General features: G+C 42.8%; 1 protein-coding gene across 1 annotated transcript in view; it reads left to right on the top strand.

The window, feature by feature from the left end:
• Positions 1 to 21,953, top strand: part of LOC115220007 (ADAM 17-like protease) — a 102,129-nt gene that overhangs the window by 31,542 nt on the left and 48,634 nt on the right. Inside the window, exons 7-10 of the mRNA XM_029790309.2 lie at positions 1,349 to 1,515; positions 6,264 to 6,356; positions 12,960 to 13,037; positions 18,854 to 18,992. Coding sequence (XP_029646169.1) covers positions 1,349 to 1,515; positions 6,264 to 6,356; positions 12,960 to 13,037; positions 18,854 to 18,992 — 477 coding nt within the window. The remainder of the gene's footprint in view (positions 1 to 1,348; positions 1,516 to 6,263; positions 6,357 to 12,959; positions 13,038 to 18,853; positions 18,993 to 21,953) is intronic.

Consider the following 21,953-nt stretch of genomic DNA (forward strand, 5'->3'; position numbering starts at 1 on the left):
CCAACATCGCCTTACTGGCACCTGTGCCGGTGACATGTGTAAAAAATTTGAGCGAAGTCATTGCCAGTACTGCTTGACTGGCCCCCGTGCCGGTGGCACTTAAGAAGCACCCACTACACTCTGGGAGTGGTTGGTGTTAGGAAGGGCATCCAGCTGTAGAAACTCTGCCAGATCAAGAATGAAGCCTGGTGCGGCTGTCTGGTTCACCAGCCCTCAGTCAAAATCGTCCAGCCCATAGCAGCATGGAAAGCAGACATTAAATGATGATGATGATGATGGTGTGTGTATATATATATATATATATATTATATATATATATATATATATATATGTGTGTGTGTGTGTGTGTGTGTGTTGTGTGTGTGTGTATATATATATATATATATATATATATAAATAAATGTAAGTGCAGATGTGATTCTGTTGTTAAGAAGCTCACCTTCTCAAACAACATGATTCTGGGTTCAGTCCCACTGTGTGGCACCTTGTGCCGGTGCCCTCTATGATAGCTCCAGGCCGACTAAAGTCTTGTGAGCAGATTTAATGAATGGAAACTGGAAGAAGCTCTTTGCATTAAATGTGTGTTTGCATCTCGTATCTTGGGTGTTAAAATGATTATGATGGTAGATATGTTTCTCTGTTGTTACATAGTCATTAGTTTTGGTCATACTGGAGCACTGTCTCGAAGAATTTCTGTCAAACAAATCAATCCCAGTATTTTTTTTTTGTGTATTTTATTTTTTGTGTCTGATACTTATTCCGTTACTCTCTTTTGCCAAGCTGCTAAGTTAGAGGGATGCAAACATGCCAAACCAGTTGTCAAGCAGTGGTGGGTAACAAACACAGACTCAAAGATCCACACATATATACAACAGGCTTCTTTCAGTTTCCATTTATCAGATGTGCCGGTTGCACGTAAAAGCACCCACTACACTCTCAGAATGGTTGGCGTTAGGAAGGGCATCCAGCTGTAGAAACTCTGCCAGATCAAGATTGAGGCCTGGTGCAGCCATCTGGTTCGCCAGCCCTCAGTCAATCGTCCAACCCATGCTAGCATGGAAAGCGGACGTTAAACGATGATGATGATGAGATCCATTCATGTTGTTGGGAAGCAAACTTACCACATTGGCATGCCTGTGCTGATTGCAGTGCCTGCATAATTGATTGATAATTATAATAATAATAATAATACTAACACAAGAAGTGAAATAGAACCAGTGCATGTGTTTATTATTGGCATTATGACCCTCCCAAGTTACAACACAATTGATATAAATAGATTTGAAATATAATTAACATTACAAACAAGCGTATATTTTTGTTTCCTCCATTCTATCCCTTTTTTTAGGCATGAAAAATTTCTCCAAATATTCTGGTGATAATCAAGATACTGGCCACCACCGTAGTAAACGTTTCACTCCACAACATGACACTTGTGATATGATCATTGTGGCTGACTATACATTCTTCAAAAATATTGGCAACTCAGACAGTTTGAATACGGCTAACTATTTAGTAAGTACCAATTTATTTACTCTTTTACTTGTTTCAGTCATTTGACTGCGGCCATGCTGGAGCACTGCCTTTAGTCGAGCAAATCAACCCCAGAACTTATTCTTTGTAAGCCCAGTACTTATTCTATTAGGCTCTTTTGCCAAACTGCTAAGTGACGGGGACATAAACACACCAGCATCGGTTGTCAATTAATGTTGGGGGGACACACACACATACATACATCATCATCATCATCATCGTTTAACGTCCGTTTTCCGCGCTAGCACGGGTTGGACGGTTCGACCGGGGTCTGGGAAGCCAGGGGCCGCTCCAGGCTCCAGTCTGATTTGGCAGAATTTCTACGGCTGGATGCCCTTCCTAACGCCAACCACTCCGTGAGTGGATTGGGTGCTTTTTACGTGCCACCTGCACAGGGGCCGGGGGGTCCGGCATCGGTCGCGATCGGTTCGAGCTTTTAACGTGCCAGCGGCACGGGGGCAACTGGGTCCGGGGTACTTTGGGGATCCGGGGTACTTTGAATGGGTAGGGGGTATGTGGAATTGCTGCAGAAAGCAGCCCGGGTCTTTGCAATCACAGCATATCTCCAGAGATCTTGGTCTTTCGCCATTGTCTCAGTGAGGCCCAATGCTCTGAGGTCATGCTTGACTACCTCATCCCATGTCTTCCTGGGTCTACCTCTCCCCCTGATACCTTCAACTGTTTGGGAGTGGCACTTCTTCACACATCTCTCTTCATCCATCCGCAGCACATGACCATACCATCGCAAGCATCGCTCTTGCACACCACATCTGATGCTTCTTATATCCAGCATTTCTCTTAGGATGCTTACACTCTGTCTTGCGTGCACACTGACACTACACATCCAGCGGATCATGCTAGCTTCATTTCTTTCAAGTCTACGCATGTCCTCTGCAGTCACTGCCCATGTTTCATTACCGTGAAGCATGGCAGTTCGCACACATGCATCATACAATCTACCTTTCGCTTTGAGGGAGAGACCTTTTGTTGCCAGTAGGGGTAGGAGCTTTCTGAACTTTGCCCAGGCTATTCGTATTCTAGTGGTGATACTCTCTGTGCATCCACCTCCGCTACTAACTTGGTCACCCAGGTAGCGGAAACTATCAACTACTTCTAGTTTCTCTCCCTGGAGTGTGATATATATATATATATATATATATATTATATATATATATATATAAACATATATATATCAAAATAAGCAACAAGTATATCCAAGGTAGAGTAGTACAATTGTTTCATGCTACTTCATTTTATTAAACACTGTAAGTATTACATCAGTTTTAAAATGTCGAGCAATCTTCAGCCACATATAGAATTTCCCAATTAAACGGACAATGCGCATTCTTATCCTTATTTCATTTGCCAACATCATAAAGCGGGTCGATATATAGACAGAGAGGTTGATTTCATTCTTAAGAACATGAAACAATTGTACTACTCTACCTTGGATATCCTTGTTGCTTATTTTGATTATAATCACCCCATTTGATTTATATGGATAATACCATACAAAATTCTGGTGCCTTTAACTTAAGTACCATATTCACCTGAATCTAAATTTTGCTAAACATATATAACTATACATGTATATGACGGGCTTCTTTTCAGTTTCCGTCTGTTATCAAATCCACTCACAAGGCTTTGGTTGGCCCGAGGCTATAGTAGAAGACCCTTGCCCAAGGTGCCATGCAGTGGGACTGAACCCAGAACCATGTGATTGGTAAGCAAGCTACTTACCACACAGCCACTCCTACTCCTATATACACCCTGTTGTACTCTTTTACTCCCTGAGGATTTGCTCTGGCAGCCCCTTGCTATGATCTTGTCTTTTTCCCTAGCTACTCCAACCCACCCTTATATTATATTGCGTAACCATGTATCTTTGCTATAAGACACCTGTACTTGTCCCCCTATCACACAGTGTCCCTCCTCCCCACCCAAATTACTTTGTACTTTCAGTGCCGTATACCCAGGGTGGGGATGAGCTGGCTCTGACCAACAAGTCATGTTTGGAGTCTCAGTATGAATACAGTTTCACATGTGGGCCCCAGTCACATGCATACACACCTTGGGATAGTGTGGTCCATAACGGCTCATCTTGCTATCAATTGTTGACCACCACAGAAGATTCACTGACCAACTCACCACTGTTTATCGAAGCAGACATAGTCTGGTTCTGAAATGGATTCTTGAGACACGTTTTAACAAAAGCTAAGGGGTGCCTCATTCCCAGTGGTTTTCCAGTGTGCCAGACATCAACCCAGAATTTCTGAGGGCGCAGATTAACCCAATACCTGACATAAAGCCACCTAGCATAACCCACCCAACAGCTGGCATAAAGCCCTTCTTCTTTCTTAAGTACTCTCCTCACTTAGCCAAGGGTTCTTTTTTTTTACCTTTTCCTATCTTACATGTTGCTTGGCAACCTGACTAGTTCCAGAAGGGCAAAAAATACCTCCCAGTACACGCTATAATGTGGTTGATGTTTGGAAGGGCACCCAGCCATAGAAGACATGCCAAAGCTGACACGGGAGCAAAGTGCAGCCCTACCACCTGCCGGATCCTATCAAACTGTCTGACTCGTACCGTCATGGAAAACAGACATGATATGATGATTATGATGATGATGATATGAACTGTTTAAAGGAAAAACATGATGGAAATAATCTAAGAATTCTGTTAGCTGGGTGAATGCTGGTCATACAGTTCTATTCTTGGAGAAAGAGTTTGGCTCTTGAGGTTTCAGATTCCTCTGTCAAAGCTTACCCTTATTCACTCACACTGAGATTTTAATGATGTGACTGTTTAGCTTTATAATGGCACTGCAGAGTAGGTGTGAGAGGCTGGATCTAGTCAGTTTGAACATAAACCAGATAGAAGATTTGGACCAAATACGGCTGGTTTAAATGCTAAAGGGTTAAGATGCTGTTGTTTGGAACCTAATAATCCTTTCTATAGGCACGAGGCCTGAAATTTGTGGGGAGGGGGACTTGTCGATTACATTGACCCCTGCACCCCACTGGTACTTAATTTATCAACCCTGAAAGGACAAAAAGCAAAGTCGACCTTGGTGGAATTTGAACTCAGGACATAACGACAGGTGAAATACCGCTAAGCATTTTGCTTGGCACGCTAATGATTCTGCCAGCTTGCTGCCTTTGTTTGGACCCTAACACTCAAGATTCTGAGATACAAAAACAAAAAAAAAGAAGCGAGGCTACCATGAAACTTTCACCTAAAATTTTGCACTATCTTTCATAAGATTTTAGCTTAACCCTTTTGACAGCTACCCACCCAAGAACACCCATGGTTCCCTGTCACATCTAATCCTTATTAATTCACACTGTTTTGAATTAACTAAACATCATCGTGTTGCTTTGAGATTTTGACAAGGTGGTTTTTTTAGTTTTCGAATGGCATTGTGGGGTAGGTGTGAGAAGTGAGACCTGACTGATTTAAATACTAAAGAGTTAAAGAAGCGGTTCCTGTTTCTCTCTCTCTCTCGTATTTGTGTGTATGCATGTGTACACTTAGCCTGGAGAGGGACAGGCTCCTCCACCAGGCTTTCTTGCCCTGGTTACACTTCAGTGCTCCAGCAACCCCGAAGAGGCTGAGGGACTTGCGGATGATGGTGTGGGTACATTGTGGTTGAGAAGCTTGCTTCCCAACCATGCATTCCCAAGTTCAGTCTCACAGCATGACATCTTGGCCAGATGTCTTCTAGTAAAGCTTTTGGTTGACCAAAGTTCTGTGAGGCCAAATACTTTCCAAAAGCATGCCCTCTGCTAAAGGCCTCCAATGGTCAGGTGGTGCTGTTAATCTAAACAATAAAAAAAGTGCTAGTTTTGGTGGGGGTGATTGATGGTGGTGGTGGTGATTGATGGTAAAGATGGTGGTGGAGGTGGTGATGATGATGAATGATAATGATGATGGTGGTGGTGGTGGTGATTGATGGTAAAGATGGTGGTGGAGGTGGTGATGATGATGAATGATAATGATGATGGTGGTGGTGGTGGTGATTGATGGTAAAGATGGTGGTGGAGGTGGTGATGATGATGAATGATAATGATGATGGTGGTGGTGGTGGTGATTGATGGTAAAGATGGTGGTGGAGGTGGTGATGATGATGAATGATAATGATGATGGTGGTGGTGGTGATTGATGGTAAAGATGGTGGTGAAGGTGGTGATGATGATGAATGATAATGATGATGGTGGTGGTGGTGGTGATTGATGGTAAAGATGGTGGTGGAGGTGGTGATGATGATGAATGATAATGATGATGGTGGTGGTGGTGATTGATGGTAAAGATGGTGGTGGAGGTGGTGATGATGATGAATGATAATGATGATGGTGGTGGTGGTGATTGATGGTAAAGATGGTGGTGGAGGTGGTGATGATGAATAATAATGATGATGGTGGTGATTGACAGTAAAGATGGTGGTGAAGGTGGTGATGATGATGAATGATAATGATGATGGTGGTGGTGATTGATGGTAAAGATGGTGATGATGATGAATGATGATGATGGTGGTGGGTAGTGATGTCTGGTGACGATAGTGGTGGTGGTGGTGGTGAGGGTAGTGTTTATGATACTGAATGTGGTGATGATGATCATGATGGTGAAAATAGTAGTAGTGGTGGTGGATTTTGTTTTCGGGTGGGGTGCTGTTTTGCCACCAGTGGTGATGATAACGATTTATGTTTGTCTTCCTCTTATCATTTCAGATCCACATAATGAGCAGAGTCGACCATATCTACCGTACCACAGTTTGGGATGAAAGTATAGGTTACACCAACATGGGCGTCAAAATCAGACAGGTATTTTACTATTCTTCACTGTCATTGCCATTCCTTCATTTGTTTTTATGTCACTTTTTTGTTTTTCTGTTTTTCATGCCAACCTGGGTTTAGATTATCAAAGCTCTCTTTGTCTCTTTTGGCTAATACTTGTCTGTTTTTCAAGTAAGGAAGCTTAAGGACAAGAATGATTTGTCGACGGGAAGAATGACAACAATAGCATTGCTTCTAGCTTGCAATTATAAACAAACACATCCAATACAGGCGCAGGAGTGGCTGTGTGGTAAGTAGCTTGCTAACCAACCACATGGTTCCGGGTTCAGTCTCACTGCATGGCATCTTGGGCAAGTGTTTTCTGCTATAGCCCCGGGCCGACCAATGCCTTGTGAGTGGATTTGGTAGACGGAAAATGAAAGAAGCCTGTCGTATATATGTATATATATATATATATATATATATTATATATATATATCATCATCATCATCATCATCATCGTTTAACATCCGTTCTCCATGCTAGCATGGGTTGGACGGTTCGACCGGGGTTCTGGGAAGCCAGAAGGCTGCACCAGGCTCCAGTCTAATCTGGCAATGTTCTACAGCTGGATGCCCTTCCTAACGCCAACCACTCCGTGAGTGTAGTGGGTGCTTTTTACGTGCCACCTGCACAGGTGCCAGGCGAGGCTGGCAACGCCACGGTCAGATTGGTGTATTTTATGTGCCACGGCACGGAAGCCAGTCGAGCGGTGCTGGCATTGGCCACGAGTCGGATAGTGCTTTTTAACGTACCACCAGACCAGGGATCTGGCTGGTTCAATTCGATCTGTGTTTGTCTGCCTAGCATTGCTTGACAACTGATGCTGGTGTGTTTACGTCACTTAGCGATTCGGCAAAAGAGGCCGATAGAATAAGTACTGGCTTACAAAGAATAAGTCCCGGGGTCGATTTGCTCGACTAAAGGCAGTGCTCCAGCATGGCCACAGTCAAATGACTGAAACAAGTAAAAGAGTAAAAGAATACACACAAACGTATGCACGCTTACACACATACATATACATATAGCGTAGGAGTGGCTGTGTGGTAAGTAGCTTGCTTACCAACCACATGGTTCCAGGTTCAGTCCCACGCGTGGCACCTTGGGCAAGTGTCTTCCAATATAGCCTCAGGCTGACCAAAGCCTTGTGAGTAGATTTAGTAGAGGGAAACTGAAAGAAGTCCGCGTATATATGTATGTGTGTATATATATATATATATACATATATATATATATATATATATTATATATATATATATCATCATCATCATCATCATCATCGTTTAACATCCGTTCTCCATGCTAGCATGGGTTGGACGGTTCGACCGGGGTTCTGGGAAGCCAGAAGGCTGCACAGGCTCCAGTCTAATCTGGCAATGTTCTACAGCTGGATGCCCTTCCTAACGCCAACCACTCCGTGAGTGTAGTGGGTGCTTTTTACGTGCCACCTGCACAGGTGCCAGGCGAGGCTGGCAACGGCCACGGTCAGATTGGTGTATTTTATGTGCCACCGGCACGGAAGCCAGTCGAGGCGGTGCTGGCATTGGCCACGAGTCGGATAGTGCTTTTTACGTACCACCAGACCAGGGATCCTGGCTGGTTCAATTCGATCTGTGTTTGTCTGCCTAGCATTGCTTGACAACTGATGCTGGTGTGTTTACGTCACTTAGCGATTCGGCAAAAGAGGCCGATAGAATAAGTACTGGCTTACAAAGAATAGTCCCGGGGTCGATTTGCTCGACTAAAGGCAGTGCTCCAGCATGGCCACAGTCAAATGACTGAAACAAGTAAAAGAGTAAAAGAATACACACAAACGTATGCACGCTTACACACATACATATACATATAGGCGTAGGAGTGGCTGTGTGGTAAGTAGCTTGCTTACCAACCACATGGTTCCAGGTTCAGTCCCACTGCGTGGCACCTTGGGCAAGTGTCTTCCAATATAGCCTCAGGCTGACCAAAGCCTTGTGAGTAGATTAGTAGAGGGAAACTGAAAGAAGTCCGCGTATATATGTATGTGTGTATATATATATATATATACATATATATAATATATATATATGTAAATGTAATATGTGACAATTATTTGGTAGCCAAGATAAAACTCTGAGTTTCAGATGCCGAGGTGGAAATTCACACCACCATCTCTTCAGCATCTGAAACTCAGAGTTTTATCTGGCTACCAAATAATTGTCACATATTACATTTACAGATAAATTCCTCTATTCACATAATATCGAGGTCTCTTTCTTTCTTTTGTTATCTTACCGTTTTTATCTCTCTCTCTCTCTCTCTGTATATATATATATCATCATCATCATCATCATCATCGTTTAACGTCCGTTCTCCATGCTAGCATGGGTTGGACGGTTCGACCGGGGTCTGGGAAGCCAGAAGGCTGCACCAGGCTCCAGTCTGATCTGGCAATGTTCTACAGCTGGATGCCCTTCCTAACGCCAACCACTCCGTGAGTGTAGTGGGTGCTTTTTACGTGCCACCTGCACAGGTGCCAGGCGAGGCTGGCAACGGCCACGGTCAGATTGGTGTATTTTATGTGCCACGGCACGGAAGCCAGTCGAGGCGGTGCTGGCATTGGCCACGAGTCGGATAGTGCTTTTTACGTACCACCAGACCAGGGATCCTGGCTGGTTCAATTCGATCTGTGTTTGTCTGCCTAGCATTGCTTGACAACTGATGCTGGTGTGTTTACGTCACTTAGCGATTCGGCAAAAGAGGCCGATAGAATAAGTACTGGGCTTACAAAGAATAAGTCCCGGGGTCGATTTGCTCGACTAAAGGCAGTGCTCCAGCATGGCCACAGTCAAATGACTGAAACAAGTAAAAGAGTAAAAGAATACACACAAACGTATGCACGCTTACACACATACATATACATATAGGCGTAGGAGTGGCTGTGTGGTAAGTAGCTTGCTTACCAACCACATGGTTCCAGGTTCAGTCCCACTGCGTGGCACCTTGGGCAAGTGTCTTCCAATATAGCCTCAGGCTGACCAAAGCCTTGTGAGTAGATTTAGTAGAGGGAAACTGAAAGAAGTCCGCGTATATATGTATGTGTGTATATATATATATATATACATATATATATATATATATATGTAAATGTAATATGTGACAATTATTGGTAGCCAAGATAAAACTCTGAGTTTCAGATGCCGAGGTGGAAATTCACACCACCATCTCTTCAGCATCTGAAACTCAGAGTTTTATCTTGGCTACCAAATAATTGTCACATATTACATTTACAGATAAATTCCTCTATTCACATAATATCGAGGTCTCTTTCTTTCTTTTGTTATCTTACCGTTTTTATCTCTCTCTCTCTCTCTCTGTATATATATATATATCATCATCATCATCATCATCATCGTTTAACGTCCGTTCTCCATGCTAGCATGGGTTGGACGGTTCGACCGGGGTCTGGGAAGCCAGAAGGCTGCACCAGGCTCCAGTCTGATCTGGCAATGTTTCTAGAGCTGGATGCCCTTCCTAACGCCAACCACTCCGTGAGTGTAGTGGGTGCTTTTTACGTGCCACCTGCACAGGTGCCAGGCGAGGCTGGCAACGGCCACGGTCGGATTGGTGCATTTTACGTGCCACCTGCACGGAAGCCAGTCGAGGTGGCGCTGGCATCGGCCACGATTCAGATAGTGCTTTTTACGTACCACCAGTCCAGGGGTCCTGGCATCTGCCGGGTGCCAGTCATAGGATTGGTTCAATTTCGATTCCGATTTCGATTTCGATTTCACTTGCCCCAACAGGTCTTCGCAAGCAAAGGGGGTTGGCATGGGTGCCTGTCGTCAGATGAGGTTCGATATCGACTTCGCTTGCCTCAACAGGTATTTGTGTGTCCAAGGGAGGAAAGGCATATACATATATATATATATATATATATATATATATATATGTGTGTATGCATGTGTGTGTATATGTTTGTGTATCTATGTTTGTCCCCCACAACATCGCTTGACAACCGATGCTGGTGTGTTTACGTCCCCGTAACATAGCGGTTCGGTGAAAGAGACTGATAGAATAATTACTAGGCTTGCAAAGAATAAGTCCTGGGGTCGATTTGCTTTACTAAAGGCGGTGCTCCAGCTTGACCACAGTCCAATGACTGAAACAAGTAAAACAGTAGAAAGAGTATGATACCAAAGCAAATTTTACATCACAACTTTATTGAAAATTTTGTACTTAATTCATCAACCCCGAAAAGATGAAAGGCAAAGTCGACCATGGCAGAATTTGAACTCAGAATGTATAGAAATACTACTAAGCATTTTGCCTGGCATGCCAACATTTCTGCCAGCTCGTACAAATGCACACACACACACACAAACACACGAACACACACAAACACATACATACATGTACAAACACACACACACACACGAACACACAAACACATACATACATGTAAACACACACACACAACCCCCCCCCCCACACACACACACACACAAACACATACACGCACATATATCCCTGAAAATTTCATATCCATCATCAGCGTTACTAAATACATTCGCAAGTATTTCAGGAATTATCTTCCGCACGGCTAATTAATTAATTGCATTCTTTAAGTTCGTATAATCTATTCCTTCGTCTGGGAGACAGAAGTAGAGAAAATGCCCTGCAGCCAAATTGAGAAAAGCTGTGATGGTCAGATAAGGAAGGAGAAGGAAATTATTAACAAAATTATAAATTTAATCACTTCACATATGTTAAATATGTGAAACACAAATGAAAAATGTTATAGGTATATATATATATATATATATAATATATGTATGTGTGTGTGTATACATTTGGATGTCTGTGTTTGTCCCCCCCAACCGATGCTGGTGTGTTTACGTCCCTGTAACTTAGTGGTTCAGCAGAAGAGACTGATAGAATAAGTACTAGGCTTACAAAGAATAACTCCTAGGGTCGATTTGCTCAACTAAAGGTGGTGCTCCAGCATGGCCACAGTCAAATGACTGAAACAAGTAAAAGAGTATACATTACATCATCATGATTGTTTAATGTCTGTCTTGCATACTAATAGGGGTTGAGCTATTTCAAGGGACTCAAAAGGGCCGAGGACTGCATCAAACTCCAGTATCTACTTTGGGTGGAGGCGCATGGCTTAGTAGTTAGGTTGTTAGAGTCCTAATCACAAGGTTGTAGTTTCAATTCCTGGAACAAGATATGCATTATGTTCTTGAGCAAAACGCTTCATTTCGCATCGCATCAGTGCACTCGGCTGGCAAAAAAGAGTAAACCTACAGTGGACCAGCAACCCGTCCAGGTGGGGAATATATACGCCACAGAAACCAGCCATATGATTCTGTGGAGACACATAGCTTAGTGGTTAGGGTATTGGACTCCTAACCATAATTTGTGGTTTCAATTCCTGACCCAGACGACACACGTTGTGTTCTTGAGCAAAACACTTCATTTCATGTCGCTCCAGTCCACTCAGCTGGCAAAGGTGAGTAACCCTGCGTTGGACTGGCATCCCATCCAGTTGGTGAATATACACGCCGTGGAAATCGGGTAATCGCCCCCTTATGCGACAGCATGACTCAAGAAGGTAACTTCCATCTACTTTGGTTTCAACGGTTGGATGCCCTCCCTAATGCCAACCACTTTACAGAATCAACATGGTGCTTTTTATGTGGTACCTGCATTTGGGAAATTGCCATGCAACTCACAAGGACTGAGGATCCAGGCTTCCTTCAGTTTCCATCCATCGAGTCTATCCAGAAAGCTTTGCTCTGACTTAAGCTGTAGTCAGCCCAGGGCAATTGCACAAGCCACTTGCCCAAATCACCGCAGAGCGGGACTGAACCCAGAACCATGGGGCTGGGAAGCAAACTTCTTACCACACAGCCATATCTACACATCTATTCTTTTATTCATATGACTCAAGTACTTGAGGGTTTACATTATTTACATTTGATGGATATTCGTTCCTCGTCTTGTTTGTTGTTAACACAATGTTTCGGCTGATATACCCTCAAGCTTTCATCAGATGTCTTGGGGAAATTTCAAACCTGGGTTCTCATTCCAAAGGTATTTTTTGATGTTGTTATTATTATTATTATTATTATTATTATCATTATTATTATTATTATTATTACATATTTTTCAATGTTGTTGTTATTATTATTCAGGTCACTGCTTGGAACTGAACTCGGAATCTTGAGATTAGTAGCCTGTGCTCTTAACCACTACGTCATATGTTCGATTCCAAGCAGTGACCTGAATAATAATAATAATAATAATAATAATAATACCGAAAAATACCTTAAGAATGAGAACGCAGATTCGAAATTCCCCAAGACACCTGATGAAGGCTGGAGGGTATATCAGCTGAAACGTTGTGTTAACAACAAACAAGATGACGACAAATATCTGTCAAATGTAAATAATGTACATAATTCCTCATCTCTTAAATATAGAACTGTACCAGGGGGTTTGCCTGAGTGTATCATCGTGTTCAAAGTTCAATCCCACATTCCCCTTGGTTCACATCCTGTTGATAAAGTCAGTTCTTTCTCTAATTCCATTGTTCTTTAATTCCAGGTCAAGATTCATACAAGCTATTCCACAGACGCATCTTATAACAGAAAGCAGAAATGGGAGTATACAAAATTACTAGAGGTAAGTCACCCATTTTTATACATGCTTTGGAACACGGCCATGCTGGGGCTCTATCTGTGACAGTTCTTGCTGACCATATCAACCTTAGTTGTTTTTGTTTACCAACCAACATTGGCAGCCACTTCATAGTTGCTCTACCTGCTGGAAATAGTAGCCAAACCTCCCACAAATCGCATCCTTTTATCTTGTATAAGGACAGTTCAAGTTAGCTGTTGTAGTTCTAATGTAACCTCTAAAGTGATGTAATGGCTGGAATGCCTTCAGTCAGTAAATATGTACTGGCGCTAATCTCATTCATCAAAATTTCTAAAGTTCACTTTGGAGTTAAATGATTTAATACCACAAGGTATTTTTTATTAATCAGTGTTTCGCTTTTTGTTCAGCCTTCTTCTAGCAACACGCATACGTACCTGTATGTATGGTGCACTCATGATTGCTAGATTCTGGGTTCAATTTCTAGATCGGTCGGTGCATTGTGTTTTTGAACAAAACACTTCATCTCATGTTGCTCTGTGATCACTTCGACACCTGACGCATGGCACACCTGACGCATGGCACACCGTGACACCTCTTCAAACAACTTCAATTTGATGGAAAGAGTGAGCTAGTGTGCAGGCATGAACATTTGATCACTATAAACAAATCGTTTGTGCAATTTGTTTGGGAAAAACTGAACACTCATACGTTGTCTTTGATGGGGGAGTCCATCAAATATATACACAGGGTGATTCAAAAGTCGCCATACACAGGAACAATTTATCTTTTTATAAGAAATAGTTTTTTTATTTAACAGGCTCTATATGCATTATTTACATTTGACGGATATTTGACCTCATTTTGTTTGTTGTTAACACAACGTTTCGGTTGATATATCCTCCAGCCTTCATCAGGTGTCTTGGGGAAATTTCGAACCTGGTTTCTCACTCCTAAGGTATTTTTTGATGTTATTATTATTGCGTAGTGGTTAAGAGCACAGGCTACTAACCCCAAGATTCTGAGTTCGATTCCAGGCAGTGACCTGAATAATAATCATCATCGTTTAGCGTCCGCTTTCCATGCTAGCATGGGTTGGACGGTTCGACCGGGGATCTGGGAAACCAGAAGGCTGCACCAGGCTCCAGTCTTATCTGGCAATGTTTCTACGGCTGGATGCCCTTCCTAACGCCAACCACTCCGTGAGTGTAGTGGGTGCTTTTACGTGCCACTGGCACATGTGCCAAGCGAGGCTGGCAATGGCCACAATTGGATGGTGCTTTTTACGTGCCACCGGCACGAGGCCAGTCGGGGCGGCACTAACAACGGCCACATTCAGATGGTTTTCTTACGTACCACCGGCACTGGTATCACAGCTGCAATTTCCATTGATGTTGATCGATTCTCACTTGCCTCAACAGGTCTTCACAAGTAGAGTTTTGTGTCCCAAGACAGAAAGGTATGCATAAGTGGACTGGCTACATCCCAGGTAGAGGCCATGGGTTATGGTCTCACTTGTCCTGCCGGGTCTTCTCATGCACAGCATACTTCCATAGGTCTCGGTCTCTAGTCATTTCCTCGGTGACACCTAAAGTTCAAAGGTCATACTTCACTACCTCGTCCCAGGTTTTCCTGGGTCTACCTCTTCTACAGGTTCCCTCAACCACTAGGGTGTGGCACTTTTTCACACAACTATCTTCATCCATTCTCGTCACATGACCATACCAGCGCAAACATCTCTCTTGCACACCACAACTGATGCTTCTTAGGTTCAACTTTTGTCTCAAAGTACTTACACTCTGTCGAGTATGAACACTGACATTACACATCCATCGGAGCATACTGGCTTCATTTCTTGCGAGCTTACGCATATCCTCAGCAGTCATGGCCCATGTTTCACTGCCATGTAGCATGGCTGTTCGTACACATGCATCATACAGTCTGCTTTTACTCTGAGCGAGAGGCCTTTTGTCACCAGCAGAGGTAAGAGCTCTCTGAACTTTGCCCAAGCTATTCTTACTCTAGCTGTTACACTTTCAGCACACCCGCCCCCACTACTGACTTGGTCACCTAGGTAACGGAAGCTATCAACTATTTCTAGCTTTTCTCCCTGGAATGTGGCGGAAGTTGGTCTCAGAGCATTTTCAGCGTTTATTGCTCCTGAGCATCTGCCACATACAAAAACTGTCTTCCTAGTTAGCCTTCCTTTGACATTGCTGCACCTCTTATGTGTCCATAGCTTACACTTGGTGCATCTTATAGAGTTTCTACCTACGCCTTTTCTACAGATCGAGCAGGGCCATCTACCTGAAGGCATTTGTGATTTGTCTACCTTCCTACTTATTAAGACTTTGGTTTTAGCTAGGTTGACTCTAAGGCCCTTCGATTCAAATCCTTGCTTCCACACCTGAAACTTCTCCTCGAGTTCTGATAGTGACTCAGCAATTAGAGCAAGGTCATCAGCATAGAGGAGCTCCCAGGGGCATCCCGTTTTGAATTCCTCCGTTATTGCCTGGAGGACTATGATAAATAGGAGGGGGCTGAGGACTGAACCTTGGTGGACCCCTACCTCTACCCGGAATTCTTCACTGTACTCGTTGTCAGCTCTCACCTTACTAGCAGTGTCCCTGTACATGGCTCGCACAGCTCTCACTAACCATTCATCTATCCCTAGTTTCCTCATTGACCACCAGATGAGGGATCGGGGGACCCTATCAAAGGCTTTCTCCATGTCAACGAAAGCCACGTACAGGGGCTTATCTTTGGCTAGGTATTTCTCCTACAGCTGCCTTACCAGGAATATAGCATCAGTGGTCTTTCCCTGGCACGAACCCAAACTGCATCTCATCTAAACTAACTCTCTCTCTCTAATTAGTTGGGCTATGACCCTCTCCGTAACCTTCATCACCTGATCCAACAGCTTGATACCTCTGTAATTATTTGTATCTAGGGCATCACCTTTACCTTTGTAGCAGTTGACTAGTATGCTGCTACACCAGTCCTTGGGTATGACTCCTTCGTGTATCACCTGATTAACTATATGGGTGACTAGGCTATAGCCGACACTACCAGATATTTTGAGCATCTCAGCAGTGATTCCTGATGGGCCTTGGACTTTCCCTGTCTTCATGCTTCTAATTGCCTTAACTACTACTTTCTTTATTCAGCAACCTTTCATAGTGGTGTTTCCAAGCCTCTCTCTTTGCATCCTCATTTAGCACAAGTGAGCCATGATACATGCGAACACATTTCTCTCCTACCACATCATGATTCTCTCTCACACACTGTCTTGCAACACGAAATACCTCAAGTCTTTGGTCCTCACGGCACAGAACATTGGCAAATTTTTTCTTTTCTGCTTCCCCTCTGGTTAAATAGACCTGTCTCCTAGCTTCTCTTTTGGTAGTCTGATACAATTCCCTGCTACCCCCATTTTTCCAGTTCTTCCAAGCCTGTCTCTTTTCTCTAATAGCCCTGTCTACAACATTGTTCCACCACCACGTTATTTTGGGTCGAGAGGGGACTTTGCACCAGCCACAGATCTGGTCAGTGGCTCTCAGCAGGTTGTCCCTTAGAAACCGCCAGTTGTCTTCTACCCCATGTGAAGCTATATCCCGTTCTACTTCGTTAAAGGCTTCAAGTAATATGTAATAATAATAATAATAATGATGATGATGATAATAATAATAATAATAATAATAATAATAATAATAATAATAATAATGATAACATCAAAAAATACCTTAGGAATGAGAACTCGGGTTTGAAATTTCCCCAAGATACCTGATGAAGGCTGGAGGGTGTATCAGCTGAAACATTGTGTTAACAAGAAACAAAATGCAGACAAATATCCGTAAATGTAAATAATATAGGCGCAGGGTGTGGTAAGCAGCTTGCTAACCAACCACATGGTTCCGGGTTCAGTTCCACTGCGTGGCACCTTGGGCAAGTGTCTTCTACTGTAGCCCCGGGCCAACCAATGCCTTGTGAGTGGATTTGGTAGATGGAAACTGAAAGAAGCCCGTCGTATATATGTATATATATGTGTGTCTGTGTTTGTCTCCCTAGCATTGCTTGACAACCGATGCTGGTGTGTTTACGTCCCCGTAACTTAGCGGTTCGGCAAAAGAGACCGATAGAAAAGGTACTTGGCTTACAAAGAATAAGTCCCGGGGTCGATTTGCTCGACTAAAGGCGGTGCTCCAGCATGGCCGCAGTCAAATGACTGAAACAAGTAAAAGAGTAATGTAAATGATTCCTCATCTCTTAAATATAGAACTGTAGGCTCTATGTGGTGACCCCTGTTTTGAACACACATTGCAATACGTTGACCCCAACTCATTGTGAACTCGTAATCGCACATCTGGGGATACTTGTGCAAAGGGGTTGGTGATGCGTTCCTTCAAATGATTTAGGTCTTTTATCTTTCCGCGATACACCGTGCCTTTCAAATGCCCCCAAAGATAAGAATCAAGAGGGGTCAGATCAGGGCATCTAGGGGATCTTATAAACTGTTTCTTATAAAAAAATAAATTTTTCCTATATATGGAGTCTTTTGAATCACCTGTATTTATATGTGTGTATGCCACAAGTGGAACTGAACCTGGAACTATGTGGTTGCTAAGAGCTTCTGGTACCACTTTAACATGTGATCTACCTAGCCATTTATACTTTTGCTACAGTCTAACCCTAACCTTAATCCTAAACCCAGTTTAACCCTAAAATCTTATCCTAAACCCTAACCCTAAACTCTAACCTTAAACCTTAAAACCTACCCCTATACCCTAAAACCAAATCCTAACCCTATACTTTAACCATAACCTTAAACCCTAACCTTACTGTAATCCTTATTCCTAACTATAAAACCTAACCAAAGCCCTGTACTGTTACCCTAACTATAAAACATGACCCTAACGCTTAACCCTAATTCTAAAATGTCACATTATATCTTAACCCTAAACTGTAACCTTAAACCCTAAAATCTAATCCTAAAACCAAATCCTAACCCTAAACTATAACCTTAAACCCTAAAATCTAATCCTAAAACCAAATCCTAACCCTAAACTATAACCTTAAACCCTAAAATCTAATCCTAAAGCCAAATCCTAACCCTAAACTATAACCTTAAACCCTAAAATCTAATCCTAAAACCAAATCCTAATCCTAGACTGTAACCTTACACCCTAAAACCTAATCGTAAACCCTAATCCCTAACCCCAAAACCCTAAACTGTAACGTAGATCAGGTCATTTCACAGCATAAAATTATACTGTGGTCGCCTGCTTGCTAGAGCAGCAATGAGGTTCTTGACCACACAGCCATGTCTGCATCTGTTACTCTTACTTTCTTTTACTTGTTTCAGTCATTTAACTGCGGCCATGCTGGAGCACCGCCTTTAGTCGAGCAACTCAACCCCAGGACTTATTCTTTTAAGCCTAGTACTTATTCTATCAGACTCTTTTGCCGAACCGCTAAGTAACAGGGGCATAAACACACCAGCATTGGTTGTCAAGCAATGCTAGGGGGACAAACACAGACACAAACACATACACACACATACATATATATACATATATACGACGGGCTTCTTTCAGTTTCCGTCTACCAAATCCACTCACAAGGCATTTGTCGGCCCGGGGCTATAGCAGAAGACACTTGCCCAAGATGCCACGCAGTGGGACTGAACCCGGAACCATGTGGTTGGCTAGCAAGCTACTTACCACACAGCCACTCCTGCACCTGTCTGCATCTGTTGTGTATTTTTTTTTTATTTCATGTTTGTATTTATATTATTTATTTTATTTATTTGTTCCTTCCTTTTCTGTTGTTTTTCCATCTCACAGAAGTTTAGCTGGGATGCCCGGTTCAATCACTATTGCCTTGCTCACCTTTTCACTTTTCAAAAATTCCAAGACGGGGTCCTCGGATTGGCATATATAGCATCACAACGTCTTAACACAGTCGGAGGTATTTGCTCATCACGTAAGTAATCTTTCTTCTCATTGGTCAGTTATTTAGACAGTTTGATCGACTGGCTGGTTGGTTGGTCAGTTTGTTGGTCAGTCAGTCTTTTCGTTGACCAGTTGGTCAGTTGGTTGGTTTTGTTGATCGGTTGGTTGGTTGGTTGGTTGGCTGGTCGGTTGGTCAGTTTGTTGGTCAGTCAGTCTGTTCGTTGACCAGTTGGTTGGTTTTGTTGATCGGTCAGTTGGTCGGTTAGTCATTTGGTTGACTGGTCATTTGGTTGATCACCTGTTAGGTTAGTTAGCTGTTTGGTCAGTCAGTTGGTTAGTGAGTCTGTCGATTGAAAAGTCAGTCAGTCCGTCAGTAGCTTTTTAAGTGGAGCTTGTCTCAGTTGCCATTTGGTAATTATAACACACCCTCTAGAGGCAGAAATGATTTCAATAAGTGATAATTTTATGTTGTATGGTATTTGATATACCTGTATTAGTCTGTTGTTTAAATACATGCCATAGTCAGTCTGAGATGTTTCTCATAACTCTTTTTTTTTGTTTAAACATTTATCATCGACACCAGTCATATCTCTCTTTACTCTTTTATGTGTTTCAATCATTTGACTGCGGCCATGCTGGAGCACTGCCTTTGCTCGAACAAATCGACCCCGGGACTTAATCTTTGTAAGCCCAGTACTTATTCTATTGGTCTCTTTTGCCGAACTGCTAAGTGACGGGGACGTAAACACGCCAGCATCGGTTGTCAAGCAATGTTGGGGTGGGGAACAAACACAGACACACACACACACACACACACACACACATATATATATATATATATATATATATATATATATACGACATGCTTCTTTGAGTTTCCGTCTACCAAATCCACTCACAAGGCTTTGGTCGGCCTGAGACTATAGTAGAAGACACTTGCCCAAGATGCCACACAGTGGGACTGAACCCAGAACCATGTGGTAGGTAAGCAAGCTACTTACCACACAGCACATGTTTTATGTTCAAATTGGCTAGGTCTGGCCTCTTACACCTGCCCTTCACTGTCAGTCTAAAAATAAACAATCACATCATCGTGCTTTAAAAGAAGACCCATCAAGCTGAGCAAAATCGTCCAACCCATGCCAGCATGGACAACTGACGTTAAATGATGATGATCATCATCATTGAAATCTCAATGTTGCTGATGCTATCAGGACAAAATCCCCACCAAGAACAAAATCCACCAAGAATAAAATTCCTCCAGACAAATTTTACACAAAAATATAAACTAATAAATATTCTAAATTTTTTGTAAAATTTCTCTTCCCTAAAATATTTTTATTGTAAAGAAAGAACAACACCCCAGGCGATATTGACTGCCGGGGGACTATGTCCTAGTACCACAACTGATAATGCATAATTCATTCAAAACAATGTGAATTAGTAAACATTACATTTGACAGAACAATCTGATTGCTAAAGGTTTAAATTATGCAAATTACCAACACCATAAATGTGTTTCTACTCATTTTGCATTTGTCTAAGTTCCTTGGTTACTGGAGATAGGTTAGGGCAGCTGCTGTGTTGATGAGGCATATTGAGGCAGAAACATGTGTCCATGACTGTCCTCTTGTCTCCAGACAATAAACCTGTCCTTTCAACTTTGGAGAATTCCTAATTCTTGAGATTATCTCCCTTCCTCGAGTGGAACTGGTCTTATTTGCCATTTGGTTGTTATGATACTTCATCTGGAGGTGGAGGTCATCATCATCATCATCGTTTAACATCCGCTTTCCATGCTAGCATGGGTTGGATGATTTTGACTAAGGACTGGCGAACCAGATGGCTGCACCAGGCTCCAATCTGATCTGGCAGAGTTTCTACAGCTGGATGTCCTTCCTAACGCCAACCACTCTGAGAGTGTAGTGGGTGCTTTTACGTGCCACCAGCATGAGGGCAAGTTTGGTGGTACTGGTAAAGGCCACGCTGAAATGGCGCTTTTTATGTGCCACCTGCACAGGAGCCAGTCCAGCGGCACAGGCGATGACCTCGCTCGAATGTTTCACGTGCCACCAGCAAGAGTGCAAGTAAGGCGACACGGTAACGATCACGCTCGAATGGTGTGCTTAACGTGCCATCGGCACGAAGGCCAGCTTGTTGCTCTGGCAACGATCTCACTCGTATGGTACTCTTAGCTCTCCACTAGCAACGGATGCCAGTCACCGAGTTTGATATATGTATGTATATATATATGTATATATATATATATGTATGTGTCTGTGTTTGTTCCTGCACTTTTGCTTGACAAGCAATGTTGGTGTGTTTACGTCCCCGTAAACTTTTGTAGTTTGACAAAAGGGACCAATAGAATCAGCACTAGGCTTACAAAGAATAAGTCCTGGGGTCGATTTGTTTGACTAAAGGTGGTGCTCCAGCATGGCTGCAGTCAAATGACTGAAACAAATAAAACGAAAAGAAAAAGAATATATATATAATATATTTTCCATGCTGTCATGGGTTGGATGGTTCCCACAAGAAGTAGCAAGTAAGAAAGAATGCATTAATGTCTGGTGTCTGCTTTGGTTTTGGCATCGTTTCTATAGATGGATGCCCTTCCTAATACAGATATATTGGTCGCTTCTTTTGCATGGCACCAGCAGTAGCAGCAACAGTGAGTTCAGCAAGCAAGTTGCAAGGCAAAGACCCTCTTGACTGAGATGGAGCAGAGTAATATTGAGGGACAGGAAAAGCAGTCTTGCATTAGAGGGCAAATGTGGCTCCCTCGAGAGGGCAGAGAGTGAGAGAAGATGGTGAAGATGTGATAGGGAAACAGGGATAGGGATATATATATATATATATGGCAAAAAGAGACCGATAGAATAAGTACTGGGCTTACAAAGAATAAGTCCCGGGGTCGATTTGCTCGACTAAAGGCGGTGCTCCAGCATGGCCGCAGTCAAATGACTGAAACAAGTAAACGAAAATATACGTG

This window comes from Octopus sinensis, linkage group LG15 (assembly GCF_006345805.1).
Source record: "Octopus sinensis linkage group LG15, ASM634580v1, whole genome shotgun sequence".
In the NCBI taxonomy this organism is placed as follows: Eukaryota; Metazoa; Mollusca; class Cephalopoda; order Octopoda; family Octopodidae; genus Octopus; species Octopus sinensis.